Source organism: Equus przewalskii, chromosome 2 (assembly GCF_037783145.1).
Source record: "Equus przewalskii isolate Varuska chromosome 2, EquPr2, whole genome shotgun sequence".
Taxonomy (NCBI): domain Eukaryota; kingdom Metazoa; phylum Chordata; class Mammalia; order Perissodactyla; family Equidae; genus Equus; species Equus przewalskii.
Genome location: NC_091832.1, coordinates 14,597,082 through 14,614,845, shown reverse-complemented (window position 1 = coordinate 14,614,845; position 17,764 = coordinate 14,597,082). Strand labels below are relative to the sequence as shown.

General features: G+C 46.4%; 2 protein-coding genes and 1 long non-coding RNA gene across 7 annotated transcripts in view; 2 read left to right on the top strand and 1 right to left on the bottom strand.

Moving 5' to 3' along the window:
- The window catches only part of SZT2 (SZT2 subunit of KICSTOR complex), a 51,376-nt gene extending 50,422 nt beyond the window's left edge, over nucleotides 1-954 (top strand). For all 5 annotated transcript variants that reach the window (XR_011537409.1, XR_011537408.1, XM_008529926.2 and 2 more), the window contains one exon: nucleotides 73-954. Coding sequence is in view for 3 of the 5 variants with exons in the window: in XM_008529926.2 (XP_008528148.2) it covers nucleotides 73-216 (144 nt within the window). In the remaining 2 variants the exon portion in view is untranslated. The remainder of the gene's footprint in view (nucleotides 1-72) is intronic.
- On the bottom strand, nucleotides 946-3,908 carry HYI (hydroxypyruvate isomerase (putative)). Its single transcript, XM_008529942.2, has 8 exons — nucleotides 3,479-3,908; nucleotides 3,290-3,401; nucleotides 2,083-2,197; nucleotides 1,805-1,883; nucleotides 1,667-1,716; nucleotides 1,515-1,584; nucleotides 1,221-1,355; nucleotides 946-1,107 (listed from the first exon to the last, which is right to left on the bottom strand). The coding sequence occupies exons 1-8, from the start codon at nucleotides 3,675-3,677 to the stop codon at nucleotides 1,034-1,036; spliced, it is 834 nt and encodes a 277-aa protein (XP_008528164.2). The 5' UTR covers nucleotides 3,678-3,908; the 3' UTR covers nucleotides 946-1,033.
- LOC139081917 (uncharacterized) lies at nucleotides 3,801-7,228 on the top strand. The gene is made up of 2 exons (XR_011537413.1): nucleotides 3,801-3,984; nucleotides 4,546-7,228. It is a non-coding gene; the product is annotated as an uncharacterized lncRNA (long non-coding RNA).
- The last annotated feature ends 10,536 nt before the right edge of the window (nucleotides 7,229-17,764 follow it).

The window sequence follows — 17,764 nt, the reverse complement described above, 5'->3', positions numbered from 1 at the left end:
CCAGAGCCTGCTGAGGTTGGGGTGCCTACCCTCCCTCCTCTTACCACTGCACCCCCACTGTGTTGCCCACAGTCTCTGACAGTGGTTTTCCGAGAGCCCTTCCCGGTACAGCCCCAGGACAGCGAGAGCCCACCTGCCCAGCTGGTCTCCACCTACCACCACCTTGAGTCCGTCATCAACACAGCCTGTTTCACCCTGTGGACCCGGCTCCTCTGAGGGACAGACAGACCACTGAATGTCACTGTTCCTCGAATCATGGATCTATAAAATTGCCTACTTGAAGCAGGACTGACCAGCCCTTCTGGGCCCCAGGGCAAGCCCGGACACCGAGAGACACCAGAGGTTTTGTGCATATATCTTGGGAGTCTGTAGCCCCAGCCTGGAAGCAGGGGCTGCGCTCCCTAAACACTCACAGCCACTGACCAGCCCAACTCCCTGAGGTGCCCGTCTCCTGTCAGGCCCCTGGGCCCTTCCAGAAGGGGGCTCCTCCTTCCTGCTCACCTGGTGGAGTCCAGGAATTCTTTGTCCCAGGTGGCAAGCACTCACCCCTTAGAGCTCCTCTGCCTGAATCCTGCCTCCACATCTTTGATTGCTGTCAGCCACCTGCCTCCTTCCACTCCCCATCTTGAGCCCTCTAGTCTTCATTTCCCACTGGGACATCACTGCTGGACATTGCCATTGAGATGAGACACCTTGGTTCCAATCCCAGCCCTGCTTCTGAAGCACCTGTGACCACAGGCAAATCCCTTTGCTCTCACACTTTTCGTTCCTCATCTGTACCTGAGGAGGTGGGCTCAAAAGCTGTCCCCTCTCCACAGCAACGCTGGCACAGACTGGAGGACTTGAGCATGAGCTGTATGTCCCTTCTCAACAGGAGGGAAGTGACCCAGAGAAACTGAAGGTTTAGACACTGTGTGTCCCCACCCCCAATAACATACACATATGAAATGTTCAGCAGGCTGTCTTTAATTCAGAGGAGACTCAGGATGCTCACTCACTGTCCCAGAGAGGCATGTGGGTGGAGTGCGGGCCCTTACTGGCCAGCCTGGGGGTGGCCCCGCCTATCCCAGTAGGAACGGAGCCAACTCAAGCCTTCTACCGTGTCTCCTGAGGGGAGGGGGAAGGCATCGGCATCTCAACCCATGAGGAGAAAAACAGCCCCTGTCCCTCCAGAGCTCCCTTCCCCAGGGGCAAGCCTGGAGCCTCAGCCCACCCCTCACCTTGAGGCTGGTACTCGCAGCCTACAAAGCCTTTGTAACCTTCATCTTCCAGCAGTTGGAATAGATAAGGGAAGTTCAGCTCTCCGGGGCTGCTAGGCTCCCCCCGGCCCGGGACCTGTGCCACCTGCACATGCCCTGGGAACAGATTGGGGTGGGTGTGGGGCCCAGGCTCCTGCTGAGGCCTGAGGGACAGATGCGGGGGCGGGGGGGGGGGGGGGGTTGCGGCGAAAGAGTGGGAGGACAGAGGAAGTAGCACAGCAGGCTGGGAAGGAGCAAAGAAAGGACCCCTCTCACCAACGATGGGCAGGAACTCCCGGATGTTTCCTGTCAGGTTCCCATCCATGATCTGCCAGTGGAATACGTCCTGGGGCAGAGACTGCCACAGTCAGAGACCCTCAGGCCCCACCTTTCTCCCCAGGTTTGAGAACTCCCTTTCTTCCACTTACCATTTGTAACTGGAGGTTGGGTCTTCCCACCTTCTGCAAGATGGCTGCCGCTGGGAGAGAAACCGGGGAGGGGGCCGTGAGATTCAAGGAGAGCGCAAGAATCAAAGGGACAGGAGGCGCACGGGCTGAGGGTCCTACCCTGCTGGGGCGTATCCAGGAAGTACTGGGGGTCAGTGAGGCGGGTGTTAATGGGCTCCAGCAGTCCCACGAGGTTCTCCTAGCACCATGGTGCATCTGTGAGTACAGCTCTTCCCCAGGCTTGTCCCCCATTAGTCACTGGTCAAGTGGCTCACCAGTCCCTCTGACCTAGGTCCAGCACCCAGCCTTGTGCTTCGTTGCTCTCCCCACTGTGTACCCTTTTTGCACACACACACATTCATCTAAGTGTGTGTCTAGATGTGTTTTCGCTGCCTCACCTGAGCCAAAACCCCAGCTGCATGCCTCAGGTTCTCCAGAAAAACTGTCTCCATTTCACCCCTGACTGCTGCTCGGTCAGCCCCCTGGGGTACTCGGCCGGCCATCAGGTGAATCCTGTGGGGAAATGGGACTGGAGGGGGCTGTGGAGTCCATCCTTAGAAGCCTGGGCCTTCACTCTCTCTGCTCCCTCTGTGCCCCTCCTCCAGCTGCCCTCTGGCCATGCCAGCCCTGCCCTCTCCCAGGGCTCAAGTCCCTACCACCTGGCGGTAATGCTCAGGCTTCCCAGTGCCCTCAGACACTTCTGCGTCAGCCCAAGGCCAGGCCCTTTCCCAGATCCCTTCGGAGGTCAACCCATCCTCCTGCCTCGGAGACCTCAGTCCCTCACTTAGCTCCCCCTGTACTTTCAGCCTCTCCTTTTCCATGGCCCTTCTCAGCCTAAGACATGTCTAAGTCTCACCTTTTAAAAATTATGTGTCCCTTCCCCTTCTCAAGAATTCCAGGCTGCTTGTCTCTACTCCTTGCATCTGTTTTCCTCGCTCCCCCCACCCCCACCAGTAATGACCCCTTGTTGCTGGTTCCTTCTCAGATTTTCCCTCTGCACAATTTGACATTTATTTGATCAGCTGCACTTGAAGCCTTCCACCTTCTCCTGTCACCACCCAATCTTTCTCAGCCACATCCAATATCTCCGGCTTCACAAACCGCTGGACACACCCAGCCTCCTCTTGCCTCTGGTTACTGCATCCTTGCCTAGAAGGATGGAAGAAAATGTCCACTCCTTCAAGATCCAGTTCAACATCACTACCTGTGAGAAGCTTTCTGTGATCCCAGAGTTACTGCTCTGCTCCCACAGCCTCCTTGAATTGACCTGTCCTCAAACGGATCCCTCCGTATGTTTACTTTGCTATCTCCCCGGTCAGGCTGAGCTCCCAGCATGGGATCCCAGCGTGGGATGAGCATGAAAGAGTTGCAAACTGAGAATGACACCAGTTTGAGATTAGCATGAAAGAGGTGCAAACTGTGAGAATGACACACTGACAGACAAACTACAAAAGGCAATTTTACAAACGACCACGACCGGAGGCGTGGAGAAGGGCCAGTGCGCTCAGACTCCCGAGCCTCTCAGACCTGGCGTCCTCTCCTCCCAGACCCCGAACGAACGTGCGGCAGGGTCTTGGGGCACAGAGGGGGAGGAGGGTAGGATACCTGGGACAGCCCAGAGCCTTGGCGTACAGCACAGCCTGCTCCAGCCCCTCTCGGAAGGCCGCCTGCCTCCCGGGAACGGCCCCCAGCCCCATCTCCCCCTTCTCTCGGTCTCCTGCGGAGAGAACGGGCCTCAGCCCCAAGCTCGGGCACCCGGCCCTCCCCGCCCCAGCCCCGGGCCCCGCGGCGCACCCGGGGGCGTGTTGATCAGCACCAGCTGCAGCCCCGCTTCTCGCGCCGCGCGCCCCAGCGCCTCCAGCGGCTCCGCGTACGGCCAGCCGACCTCGGCCGCCCGGAAGCCCGAGCTGCCTGCGGCCCGGAGCCGCGCGGGGAGGCCGGGGAGCTCGGGGAACAGCCACGACACATTGGCCGAGAAGCGCAGCGGCGCCATGGCCGGCCGGGAGCAGAAGCACGGGGCAGAGTCCGGGGCGGAAGCGGCGGGGCGCCTGGCAGGGCGCGTCGGAGAGGGCGGGTCCGGGAGGGCGGGTCCGGGAGGGCGCGTCGGGCGGGGCTCGTCCCAGGAGGGCCCGCGGAGGAGCCCGGCCCCGCCCGAGCGGGGGCGCGCTGGCGCCGCGAGCCGGGCCAAGAGCTCTCTGTGCCGGCCTTTTTTGATTAGGAAAGCAGTGTGTTGTAAAAACCGTGGACGGTCCAGAAAAGTGGAGTGTCTCAAGGCAGGCGGAAGAGACGCGCGGGCGGAGGCGAGCGGGCGGGGAGAGGGCGGCGCGGCGGGGGCCCCGCGTCCTGGGACTGAGAGCCGGGGGAGGGGGCAAGAGAGGGCCAGGCCGTCTCGAGGGCCCAGTTAAAATGAAGGGACGTGGGCTTTAAGAAATACTTGGTATTTTCCCTCATTATAAAAATATCTGCTCATTATGGAACATTTGAAAGCCGTATGACAAAATAAGGAACATACAAACCACCGGTTATCCCACCCCTCGCCCGTTAACTTTCCCTTACAATTGAAAAATAAACGTGCAGTTTTTTCTTCGAAAATTCTCATCATACTGTATATGCGGTTTTATGGCCTGCTTTTTCACTTACTATTATTTTGTGAACATTTCCCCGTGTTCTTCAATATTCTGCAAAGTCATTGCATTAGCTGCTCATTGTTCCGTACCTAGGCAGCCCAGAATTTATCACACTACCCTGTGGGTGAACATTAGGGTTTTTCAGCATTTTGTGTATGTGTGTGTGCTATGAAAGCACTTTAGTGCACGTCTAGCCCCGTCTCTGACTCGTTTTCTTGGGTTTCTTTTGTAAAGCTGTCCATCACAGAGTTCACCTGTCCAAAGTCCTTGACAAGGAAAACTGCCCCCACCCCTGCTCTTCACGCTGAGCGGCAGTGGGCTGGCTGTCCCCTCTTACCCAAGCTGATTGGACCACGGAAGGACATCTGACCCAAGGGCAGCCAATCCATTGACTGGCCGAGGACCGATTCCTTCCCTAGTCTGGAAAGAAGATCTAGCCAATCAGGTTCCCTGTCTCAGGAGTTCAAACAAGGAAACGGTGGGAGAGTCCAGTAAGAGGTGGTCTTGCCGGAAGGTGACTGTGGCAGTAGAAACCAAAGCAGGAGCCAGGTGGTAAAGAAAACTCAGAGCAAAGAGGAGGTAACTGCGTTCTATGAGTAGAGGCAGCACGTTGCGAAAACGGTGCTGTTGAGTTTCCAGGGCTGGCCAAGCCCACAGCTGCTGCCAGGTCTGAGCTTCCCCAGGCTGGGATGTTTAGACCTTCCTGGATTTCTGCGTCTGCAGCGTCTTAGTGTTTCTTGAGGTAATTCAATGAATTAATTTCATCCACAATAACCTAACTGACTGGGCAGGTTCCTAAGGTTGGAATTACATGATGAAAAAATAGGAACATGTTTAAGTTCTTGGTGACTGTGCTCAATTGCTTTTCAAAAATGTAGGTTTATACTCCAGCAATACCTGAGTAGAAGTCATCCTGATGTGTTTTCTGTGATGGCTTTGATGGAAGGAAGCTGGAAGGGCAACATTAGGAGCACCCGACTTCCGCTGTCTGTTCTCTGGCTGCTTGTCTCCATACCAAGGCAGGCCCACTCCTTGCCTGTGGTCCAGGCTGATCCCATGGTTAACCCAAGTGCCTGGCAGCTGCCATTTCTTCAGCTCTGCCTCTAAGAACGGGCTGCCTCAGCTATTACAGATCACCTGATTTTTTGCCCATTTGCAGCTGGCATTATACTTGGAACTTTGACTTGCCCTGGAACGTGTCTCATGGGTGTAGTCTGATCAGGATGTGACCTCACTAAGTTTAGCAATTAAATCAGTTCCAACTTCAGCATGTTTGTAGTCCAATGTTGATTGCACTGAGTAATATCTAAGGGAAGTAATTCCTTTATTAACACTTCGCTGAAAATCTCTGAGTATGCAAATCTTATTTAAGACTTTAAAAGCACCGCCATCTGCTGGGGTCTGCACCAGGAACAAGATTTGCCCTACTCCTCTTTTTGCTTCTATATCCTTTTGGGCAGCAGAGATGGTGTATAAACTAGATGTGCTTGACTCACTTTTCCCCTTGCCATCACTTAATATATCAAAATAAATACAAAAGGAGAACAATGCCCATGAGAGTTATTGTCTTTATTCACCCATTTGAATGTCTACACCTTATACCACTTTGCAACGTAGGTATTACACTAAGTTATTACTACAAATCTTGATTCTTTGCATTTAACTTTTTTTTTCTTTTTCTCCCCAAAGCCCCCAGTACATAGTTGTGTATTTTAGTTGTAGGTCCTCCTGGCTCTGCTATGTGGGACACCGCCTCAGCATGGCTTGATGAGTGGTGCTAGGTGTGTGCCCAGGATCCAAACCCGCAAAATCCCAGGCCAGCGAAGCGCATACTTAACCACTCAGCCCCGGGGCTGGCCCATGCATTCAACTTTTAATCAAAGAATTTGCACAGGTGTGACAAATAGTTAAGGTAACAACGATTTGCAAATAATAACACAAATGATGGCTAAAACTTGAGTATAGAATTCAGTCTCATTCAATAACGGGATTACACTTGCCAATGTGGCAAAAACAACAACAACAACTCATGTGTGAACTGCAAATCAAAACCTCAGTGAAATTCCATTTTATACCTTCCAGATTGGCAACAATTTAAAAGTCAGACAATTCAAATATTGAAGAGAATTTGGAACAACTGGAATGTTTAACCGCTGCTGATAGGAGTGTAAATCACTACAACCACTCTGGAAGACAATTTGGCATCATCTCTTAAAGCTGAACGTTCGTATGCCATTGATCCAGCAGCTCCTTTCCCAGGTGTATCCCTGGAGAAACTGGTGCCCAGTACATCAGGAAGCACGTTCAGTGATGTTCATAGCAGCACGATTTATGTAGCGGAAATACAGAACTGACCCAAATGTCCATCAATACATTTATAGATGAGTTGTGGAATAGCCATCAGTGTTGTATATAAAAGGGAAGGGAAAACTGGCAGCTCCAATGATGAAATTGAGTTTGCTCTCGCATTAGAGTAATCTATGAAGAGCTTAGTGAAGTTTGGGTCAAATTGACCATCACTGTGAACATATCAAATGGATAAGTCTCAGACACATCATCTTGAGTGAAAGAAGCAAATCAGAGAAATACATACATTATGATTCACTTTATATAATATCAGAAGCAGGGAAAAACCAAACAATATCTTGCATTAGGATACAAACATCTGTGGCATAATGAGGAAGAAGAGCAAACGAATAATGAGCACCAAGTTCAGGGTGATGGTGACCTCTGGAGGGGGAGGGTACAGGGTAGCATCGGAAACTTCAAAAGTAATGGTCATCCTGTTTCTCTTGCACTGGACGGTGTGGTCACGTATCTTCATTTTAGCAATATTCTTTATATCTTACATGTATTTTATAAATATCACTTTGCATCTGTTTCATTTTGAATAAAAACAAACTTTTAAAACCTTCTATATGCACTACCGCCACGTAGTATCATGCTAATCTCAAGGTTTTTCTGCAGACTCGGCTTGTTTGTATTAGACTATAATTACCACCTTTTAGATTCGAGTGTCACTGCTCAGTGTAGTGGTCTTTTATTGCGTTGCCTGCTCAGAACCTATGGTAGATAGCCTGTAAAATGCTCCCCAATGATCTCTACCTCCTGGTCTTCACACCCCCTCCCCTTGAATGCAGGCTGGACCCAGCAACTCACTTCTTACAAACAGAAAACAGCAAAAGTGATGCAATGTCACCTCAGAGATTAGGTTACAAAAAGACTGTGGCTTCTGTCTTGGGTGCCCTCTCCTGCTCTTCCACTTGCTCTGAGGAAAACCAGCTGCCATATTATGAGCTGTCCTGTGGAAAGATCTACGTGTCAAGGGACTGATGTCTCTGGCCAATAGCAAGGACCTGAGGCCTGCCAACAGGCACATAAGTGAACTTGGAAGCAGATCTGCTGTCGTTGAGCCTCAAGATGACTGTACCCTGGCCGATACCTTGATTGCAACCTCGTGACAGACAAGGTTTGAGTCAGAGACACCCAGCTAAGCCACACCCTGATTCCTGACCTACAGAAACTCTTAAATAGTATTTGTTGTTTTCAGCCACTGAGGTTGGGGGTAATTTGTTAGCAGCAATTGATAACTTGTAGAGGATCTCTTGTTCTGGGAACAGTTCCCTTGTTTGGGGGAACTATATCTCTTTCACCACTTCTTCACCTTAAGGTGTCAATGGGTGCTGCCATCTTATATGATTCTCTCTTCCAAGGCACAGTCATTGGTCCATGAGTGGGCACCTGACCCAAGCTGGGCCAACCGTAGTAACTCCTCCAGACATTGTAGTTTGCATACCCAACATCTGTTCCCTCTTTTCTCCTTCCTAAGAGAACCATACCTCAAGGAGACAGTCAGCCAGAGAGAATAAGGCTAATGTACAGAGCAAAGTAGCAAAGAAAAACCAAGAAGGGCGTTGTGTTCAGCTCTTGGAACCTCTGTAAGGGAGTCAACCAGGGTGGTCTTCTCACTTCATCTTAACTCTTTCCAAAGACAAGACCTCCTACGACTAACTTGCTTTTCCCATCCCAAGATCCAGCATTGTGCACATTTCAGGAAATAATTGGTTCTCTTGGTAAAATTTAATTTATTTAATTTAAAGTCCTGAACACTGGCCACTGGGGCTATGTATTTATACCATTTCACGAATTTATATAATTTCATAAAGCTTATAGTGGTATGCTGGATGACCACACAGCAACTTAGGTATTTCAGTGGCTAAGAGGGAATCTTTATCTTTCAAAGTCATGTGTTTATGCTATGTGTTTTATTTCACTCAATCTTCATTAAGCTCTTTCCTACCATGCTGTAATGCAAAACCATCTTTATTTCTATTTAACTTCCTATTTGAGCTACCAGTCTTTTTATCACTTTTATGTAGCATGCTCAAATCAGACCCCATATACCATGTTATATATTTTCATATCCAACCATGTGTTCAGTTACTGCTGCCTAGACTTAAGAATATCAATATTCAAGTGTCACTCTATTATTATTATTTTTCTTTGAGCCATTGAGCCTGCATTTCTAAGGCTTCGGAATTTAACTTTCCTACTTTACTCAATTTTGCCAGTGATAGTCCATAGCACATGCATTCATGATAGCTTGTAACCGTGTCAAAAAGGAAACTAAATCTTGATAAAATTTCTCTCTCGTAGCTTTCTCTTGTCTCCAAGCGTGTCCTAGCAGCGTATCCATGGTCTGTCTGCATTAGGACTCTATAACTGAAATTTCAGCACATTTAAACGGAATTGTCTCACACACAGTACATTGAATAACATCATTATACAAAACAGCATTGAATTGTGCCTGCATGACCGATTATCTATATTCTTGGAAGAATGTGATAATATTTGCTGTTCCATGTTCTACACCCTTATCGTTAAAAGGAGATTCCTGTAACTGGCCCTTTAGCCTTGGTTGCTGTTCTATTACTTGGTGCTTGAATCCCATCCAGAAACTCTTTCCGTGCCACCCCCCCCACCCGCCTTACACATGCATGCTATCAGGAACACACGAAGGCTCTTGGCAGTCTTAACTAATGGAGTGTTAGCTAATTACACACCCAGCCACATGCAAACTTTAAACTTAGTTGAATACGGCCGGTGTACGTATGACTCAAAGGGCACAGGTGTGAATGTTCAAAAAGTTTTTTTTTTTTAATTTGGAATTTTGAAAAATCTCGGTAGCCCCGACCACAGAATCCTATCCTTCCCTTGTTTAATTTTTACACTCGTGAATTCTGCCCGTGGTGTTATGTATATATTTTTTGCGACTTGTTTTTTTCCATTATATATCAGATGTATATAGAAAGCCTTTCCTTGGGGAAAAAAATACATAAACTCAATCTACGTTACTGTTCTCTCTCTTTGGCCATTCTTTTAACTGCATTTTATTCCAAAATATGAAGACTTTATTATTCCCCTGTTGATGGACAAGATTGCTTCCAATTCATTGCTGTTACAAACAATAAGCATCCTTGTATGTGCCCTTTTTGGGGTATACAGATGTAAGTATTTCTTCACTATCTATCCCTATGAGTGGACTTGCTGGGTCAAAGGATTTACACCTTTAAAGTTATAATTCGTCACTAAATTGCCCTTCAAGAGGCTTTGTCAATTTACACTCCTCCTAACAGCCTGTAAGAGTGCCTGTTTCCCTTCGTCTTCACCAACACCAGATAATGTCAGTTTTTAATATTTTTGCCAATATGATGGGGGAAAAAAACGTTTTAAAAAATCAAGTTCTTGATTATCACTAAGGTTGAACGTCGTTCCAGATGTTTCTTTGCCATTGACATTCCCTCTTCTGTGAACTGCTGCTTTGTAACCTATGTCCACATTTCAACTGGAGTCTTAGTGTTTTAATTAATCAGTTTGTAGGTGTTCTTTATGGAAACTCTGGATATTAAGTCTCTGGCTGTTTTTTGCTTATCTTTGACTTTATTTAAAATGTTATTTGCTGTTCAAAGTGTTGGAGGAACGCTGCCCTTCTCTCAAGCTGTGTGGAAGGAGGCCTGCCCTCCCGTGTGGAAGGTTCCTGGCCTCCTGCCCCATCTGCGTGGTCTTCCCCAGGGGAAGGGGAGTCACTCAACTGGCTGGTAAGTTTGGCAGAAAGGAGGAGCCAAAATACTCAGCTCAGTGCCATCCTCCCTGCTCTCTGTGAAAAAGCACACTTCCTCCTCTGCTCCTCCGTGCGTAAGTGTTACAGGGGCGAGCCCTCCCAGGGCTGACCTCAGGGGTGAAATATTAGCAAACCTGCTTGCCTGGCAGACCTCAGCCATATTGTCCAGTATCAGTTGTGGTGGTAATAAAAGTAATATTTGTATCTCCATCTGCCACACTCCTGTGTCTGTCTCTTAATAGGTTCTTGTATCAGTCAGAGTCCAAACAGAAAACAGATGGCACATTCAAATTAGGATAATTCAGGAGATTTAATAAAGGGACTATTTATGAAGGAGTAGGCAGGGTGTAAGGGAGACACGCGGGATAGCACAGCAACCTGGGGCTAGTAACAGCAGCTCTCTTACCACTCCTAGGCCTAAAAGGGTGAAGGGGATGGAGGTGTGCTTACGGACATCCAGGAGGAGAAGGCCAGTAGAGATAGCTGCCCTCAGAGGAGCAGAAGCCCTCAGGTGAAGGACACAGGCAGCTTGAGGCAGCCTGCAGGGAGGAAGACTGCAAAATAAATACCCTGAGCTTAGTCTTTCTCCTCTGCCCTCGAATCTCCTGCTGGGCCTGTCCACAAGGTAAGCCAACCAGACCCAGAGGGCAAAGGAACCTACTGATGCAACCAACACAGATCTGTCTGATGTAATCAGCATCCATCCATGTACTTGGATAGAGAACAAGGAGGGAAAGAGATCTGGAGGGACAAACAAAACTTATCTGGCACAGTTCACCTCTTTTCTCCCTCGGTGTACACTCTTACCCTTCATCTGGGCAAGAAATTCACATCCCCATCAATGAGATGCATGAAGTCCCATGGTTTTATCATGAGGCCATCTCAATCCAGCATAATCCCTCCTGAAATCTTAAGCATTACTCCCACTGGTGTTCTTCAAATAAGGAATCAGGTAAAAGTGAGAAGAGGTGTGGTAGGCAGAATTCAGAGTTGGCCTCCCCAAATTCCTGCTCCGTGGTGTACACACACCTTCTCTCAGTTATTCAACCAACCGCTAATCTAGGTACTGCTATGAAGGGATTTTGCAGATGTAATTAAGATCCCAAATCAGTTATGAAAGGGAGGTTGTCCTGGGTGAGCCTGACCTAATCAGGTGAGCCCTAAAAGGGCCAGGGCTGCTCCTGGTGAAAGAGATTTGAAGTTAATGCTGAAGAAGTTCTCCACTGGTGGCTTTGAAGAGGCAGAAGGAGTGTGGATGGCTTCTCGGATCTGAGAGCAGCCCCTGGCTGGCAGCCAGCAGGGGTATGGAGGCCTCAATCCTGTGGCCACAGGGAACTGTGAATTCTGTCACAACCATGTGAGCCTAAAAGAGGACCCTGAGCTCCAGATGAGAATGCAGCCCAACACTGTGGTTTTAGCCTTTGAACTCTGAGCGGAGAACCCAGCCATGTGTGCCATGCCTGGACTTCTGACCTACAGAACGGTGAGCTGATAGACGGGTGTTGTTTCAAGCCGCTGAACTTATGATAATTTGTCAAATCGCAATAGAAACCAATACAGGGGCAAAAGGTAACCTAAAACACAGCTGTTAAGATCCCCATTTTTGCAGCTGGTAATAGGGCCTAAATTGGTAATCCCGGCTGTCTTCTCCCATCACTCAAGCCAAGTTCCCTTTGTCTCCACCCAGCACCTCAGCTGGATGAGTTTCTTGACCTGGTGGAATGACTCGTACCTTCATTCCTGTAGGATCTGAGTCTTTGGTGGTCTTGACATTACTGGGTTGTCAGTTTTCCACTGACCAGAACTTTAGAGCAAGAGAGGAATCAGAGGTGCCCTAAACGATGTCCTCCATCACAACTTCGTTCACATTCATTCACATTGACAAACAATGTGAAGCAGCCAAGCGATGTTCCCATGGTGATCAGGCTCAGTCGTCCCAGCCAAGCTAGAGAACCTCTTCTCTGTCTGTTTAGTAGTGTGAGGGGCCTAAAATGAACAGGGTACATCTCAGCTTCTGGTTCACTGGAACCATGACCTTGTTTCCTGATGGAAGAATTACTTCTGTGGACACTAGAAGCTTCAGATCCACTGAGTCTAAGGTTGTAAGGATGGAAAACAAAAAAGTCTTCTAGGGAACGATTAGATGTAGTAGTGAGAGGGGCCTCTCCCGCCACTAGCCCTTTGTTCTCAGACCCATGCATCCTGGCTCTGGGGGAGATAGTACCGTATATGGACCTCTGGTTTGTAGAGTGTTGTCTTCCACTGGCACTGTAACTGAGCCTTTAGCAATCCACTTCACCATTCTTTCAAGCTACTTGATTCTACCTGATAAGCCCCATGGTAATACGAGTGAATTTCAAGGGCATGGACCTACTGCCACACTTCTTACGCTGCAAAATGTGTCCCCTTCTCAGAGGTGATGTTGTGTTTGATACCATGGTAAGGGATAAGGCATTCTGTAAGTCCACAAATGATGCTGGAAGAAGCACTTCAGGCAGAGAAGACAACGAGAATGCGTATTTACTCGATGAGAACAAAGCTCTGTTCCCTCCAAGATGGACAGGTCCAAGGTGGCTTCCCTCTAACCCCAGTGTGTCTTTTTCTCCATGGTGTGAAATTCAAGAGGCAGCAACTTGTCTCTCATTTTAGAAGGGTGCCCCAGACCACTGAGCCCCTAGAAACTTCACCTGTATGCGCCCCTTAGCCTCAGACACACATACAAAAGCATCTGGAGTGCAGGCTTCCCACTCACCAGGTCCAGTTAGCATAATACCATCCATGTATTGAACCACGACGTCCTGGAGGATCTCAAGATGATTGAGTTTCCTCACATAACATTATGACAGCGAGGAGGAGACTTGACATTGTCCTGGTGCAAGATGGTAAAGGTATACTATTTGCCCTGCTATGTAAATGCAAATTGCATCAGATTTTCCTGGAAACAAAATGTTTTCTAGGTCAAAAGCTCAATGCCAAGTGCCATGGGCTATGTTGAACTGCCATGGTAAAGATGCCACAATTGGTGCTCAAGTTGTGATTGGCATCACTACCTAAGTTTGCAAAGATTTACTATCTCTCTGTGTGCCCCATCTGGCTTTTGCACTAGCTGGATAAGGAAGCTAAATAGGGCTGTGCTGGGAATCACCACCCTTGCACAGCTCAAGTTTTGGATGATAGCACCAATCTCTGGAATTTCCCCAGGGTTGAAGTATTGCTTTTGATTTACCTTCTTGGTGTGGTGGAGGCAGGAGTGGGGGCTCATTTCGGGAGCTTCCACTTTGCCATACTCGTCATAACAGCCTTCATTTCATTGGTGAAAGGACCAATATAAGAGTTTTGCCAGTTATTAAGTATCTCTCTTTCCAGCCTATGTTCTGGGAGTGGGAAAAAAAAACAGAGTGAGTTCATGATCCCATGGACGCCATATTAGACAGACTTGGGCTAAGACTCCATACGTCACCTGACTTTTATAAGTTCCCAGTCTCACTGGTGGATCTTGGTGGCACTTCAGGGCTCTGGGGATCAGAGTGAGTTCAGGCCCAAGAGTTTGCATTTCCCAACACAGGTCATGTTAACTGGTCCAAGGACCAGATCTTGAGAACCACTTGTCTAACATTCCTTCTAATCCACTACCAGACATTTTCCCTAGATTCCTGACTCTACACCTTAGCAAGGTTTTATGACTCTTTAAGTGCATTGGCCATCTTTTTCTGGAGCAGGCCTTATATTTCTCCATCTGGGCCTTGTTACGAGCCTGAAAGTGAGAAGAGGTAAGGACATGGGACCTAAGGAGAACAGGCCTCAGTTTATGAGGCAATTGACCCAGGTGCAATTACTGTAAGGCTTTTATGCAGAGGAGAGCTTGTTCCTTCAGCCAGCAAAAGGGGGTCGGAGGAGTATGGAGGGTCAAAAGTCTCAGCCCCATCATGTCTACTTTTTGGGCATCAAGTATCCCCTTCTATGTCTCAGAGTCTCACTCCTCTCACCAATAACCTTGCCTGGGTGTAAGAGACTTGGCAGAGTTAAGCATTTAATTGGTCGCAAATCTACAACCCTTACAATCAGACCTTACAGTCAGGCTTGGTTCTTAGCCATATTTGCCCTGCAATTCCTGGAAACAAGAGATTCCTTCAATGACACCATAAAGGTAGTCTGATTTTCCATGTGTCTTTTTAATTGTATTTATGTAGCTTTTATTTTCTCTTTTTCCCTACATATACTTTTTAGGGTGGCAAAAAGAATTCAATTGGTTCCACTGTCTTATAACCACTGTTGTTGCCATAGCAATTAAGTGTCAGAGCTGCTTCATCTTTTAATGCCTTGCCCTCCAACTGCATTTCGTCACATGCTGCCACCCCTGATAATTTGCGTAATAATGATACCACCACATGCCATGGATTACCCCATTTCCTAATTCTTCTCCAGAAAGGTTATCACTGTTCTCCTAAAATATATGAGCAACTGAATTCCAGAATCCCATTTTGAGAAACTCTTTCCTGATTCCACAATTACTGTGTTAGTCCGAGTCCAAATAGGACACAGATGGCACACTGAAATTAGTGTATTTCAAGGAGGGTTTCCTGAAGGGACTATTTATTAAGGTTTGGGCAGTGTATAGGGGACCCATGAGGGACAAGGTGGTAACCCAGAACTAATAACAGCAGAACCATGAACACCCCTGGGCCTGAAGGGATGAAGAGAGAGAGTGGCTTCTGGAATCCAGAAGGAAATCCCTATTTAAGTAGGCCAATAGGAGAGAAGCAATGACTTTTGGTCCAAGGACACAGCCAGCCCAAGTGGATTTCTAAGGGAGATGTCTTGCTGGGGACCTGCATTGGCTGATCCCCTTGACATGGTGTGAAAAAAATGGCACTATACTACTGTGTTCTTCCTCTCCAAAAAAGACAACCCCAATCTAATCATGAGAAAAGAAATCAGACAAATCCCAGTTGAGAGACATTCTACAAAATACTGACCAGGGCTCCTCAGAGCTGTCAAGGTGATCAGAAACAAGGGGAGTCTGAGAAATTGTTGAGTTGCCTAAGGAGACAAGACAAGTTAATGGAATGTGGCATCTTAAGTCAAAGCCTGGATAGAAAAAGGATATTAGGTAAAAACTAAATAAATGTAAATAAAATGTGAACTTGAGTTGAGAATAATATGTCTACATTGGTTCATTAATAGTGACGAATGTACCATAATAATATAAGATGTTAACGGTAAGGGAAACTGAGTGTGGGAACTCCCTGTACTATCTTCTCAATTTTTCTATAAATCTAAAACTATTTTAGAATAAAAAGTATATTTAAAAATATGACTGCTTGACTCATTACAGTCTACATTAAATTTTCTGAATTACCAAAATGTTTTTGCTACTTCCCAAACAATGAAAGAAACTTGACAATTTAACTCCATTTACCTCTCTCTCCCCACCTTTGGTGCAATTTTGTCATCTTTTTTATTTCTACGTGTGTTTTAAACTCAGCAAGACATTATTGTTGTTGTTTTAAAGAATTAATATTCATTTAAAGACACACACCATATATTAATATATTTATCCTTTCTGGTGTTTTATATTCCTTCCTACAATGCTATGCTTCCATCTAGGATCACTTTCCTCCACCCTGAAACTTCCTTTAACAGTTTTTACTGTGGGTCTTACGGTGATAAATTCTCTCCGCTTTTGGTTGTTGAAAAACACCGTTATTTCACTTTCGTTTTTGAAGGATATTTACACTGGGTGTATATTCTAGATTGGCAGGAATTCCATTGTCTTCTGGCTTCCATTGTTTTTGTTGAAGAGTCAGCTATATGTCTTAATGTTGCTCCTACGAAGGTAATGTGTTTTTCCATCTCTACTATTTTAAAGATATTTTCTTTCTTTGGTTTTCACCAGTTTGACCCTTATGTGCCTTTAATAAAATAAAGTTTGGCTTTATTTGCATTTATCTTATTTAGGATTCACCAAGCCTCTTGAATTTGTGGTTTTATGCCTGTCCCATTTGCCTCTGTCTCATTCTCTCTCTCTTCTCTTTCCGCGAATCTTATTATACATATGTTAGACTTTTTCATTGTGTCTCATGGGTTTTTTAAGATTCTTGAATTCTTTTTAAATCTTTTAAAAAAATCTCTCAGTGTTTTAATCTATATATTATTTTTTAGCCTGTCTTCCAGTTTATAAATCCTCTGTTTTGTGTGTCTACTCAGCTGTTAAGCCCATCTATTGGATTTCTGGTATTTCATTTGACTACTTCTTATAGATTCCAGGTATCTGATGAAATATACTATGTATGTTCTTGGCTATGGTTATCGTAGTTATTTTCAAATCCCCGTCTGGTAACTCCAATACCTTAATCATGTATGGGTCTATTTTTCTCTTGACTTTTAAGCATTTGGTTTTGTCTCGAGCATGCTTCATAATTTTTATTGAATGCCTGTTGTTGTGTATGAAAAATTGTCAAGGCTTTGGATGGTGTTGTCTTCCTCCAAAGAGGATTAAATTTTCTTCTGGAGGGTAGAGTATTGGCCAAATACCTTGATCCTGTCAAGGGTTGGATTTATCCCTGGTGCAGAGCCCTCATGGGCCATGGAACTTACTCTTAATGTGTGGGCCCTACTCCTAGGGATGGCTTTTCTGGGGTTTCAACTGTAAGACTAAGGTATTTACCAAGGCCCTTTCATTCTGATAGGACGTGAACTCCAGCTTCTGTCTTCTCAACATCATGCAGCATCATGCAGCATCATGTTGAAATCCCTGCCCAGCTTTTTACTCTGTTAGCTACTCTTTTCTGCTAAGTTTCTTGGAGTGTCACTGTGTGCATGTGCATTTTAGGAGCTGGTCAAGATCCAAAGAGGTATTGGATGCAGAAGGGTCCAATACAAGGTGCTCTCCCTTGCCTTCTATTACATTTAGATGTTTTTCTTTGGTAAATTATGAAATATATGATACATTCAAAAGAGTATGTATAACACATATGTAAATTTTGAAGATGAACAAAACAGAACCCAACAGTGAGGTTAAGAAATAGAATAATAACAGAACCTTTGAAGTTTTTTATGTGCCGCTCTTCAAATGAAAATACCTTCTCCTCCCTGAACCCAGAGGTAACCACTATCTCAAATTGGCACTGATCACTTCATTGTTTTTCTTTATGGTTTTATCACATATATATCTACTAAATGTTGTTTAGTTTGGCCTGTGTTGTTACTCTAAGTGAAATTATATTGCATATTTTCTTTTGTGATTTGCTTTCTATCCTCAACATTAATGTTTGAGATTCATTCTTGCTAATATGTGTTGCTAGTTCATTTTCATTGCTATATTATGTTGTA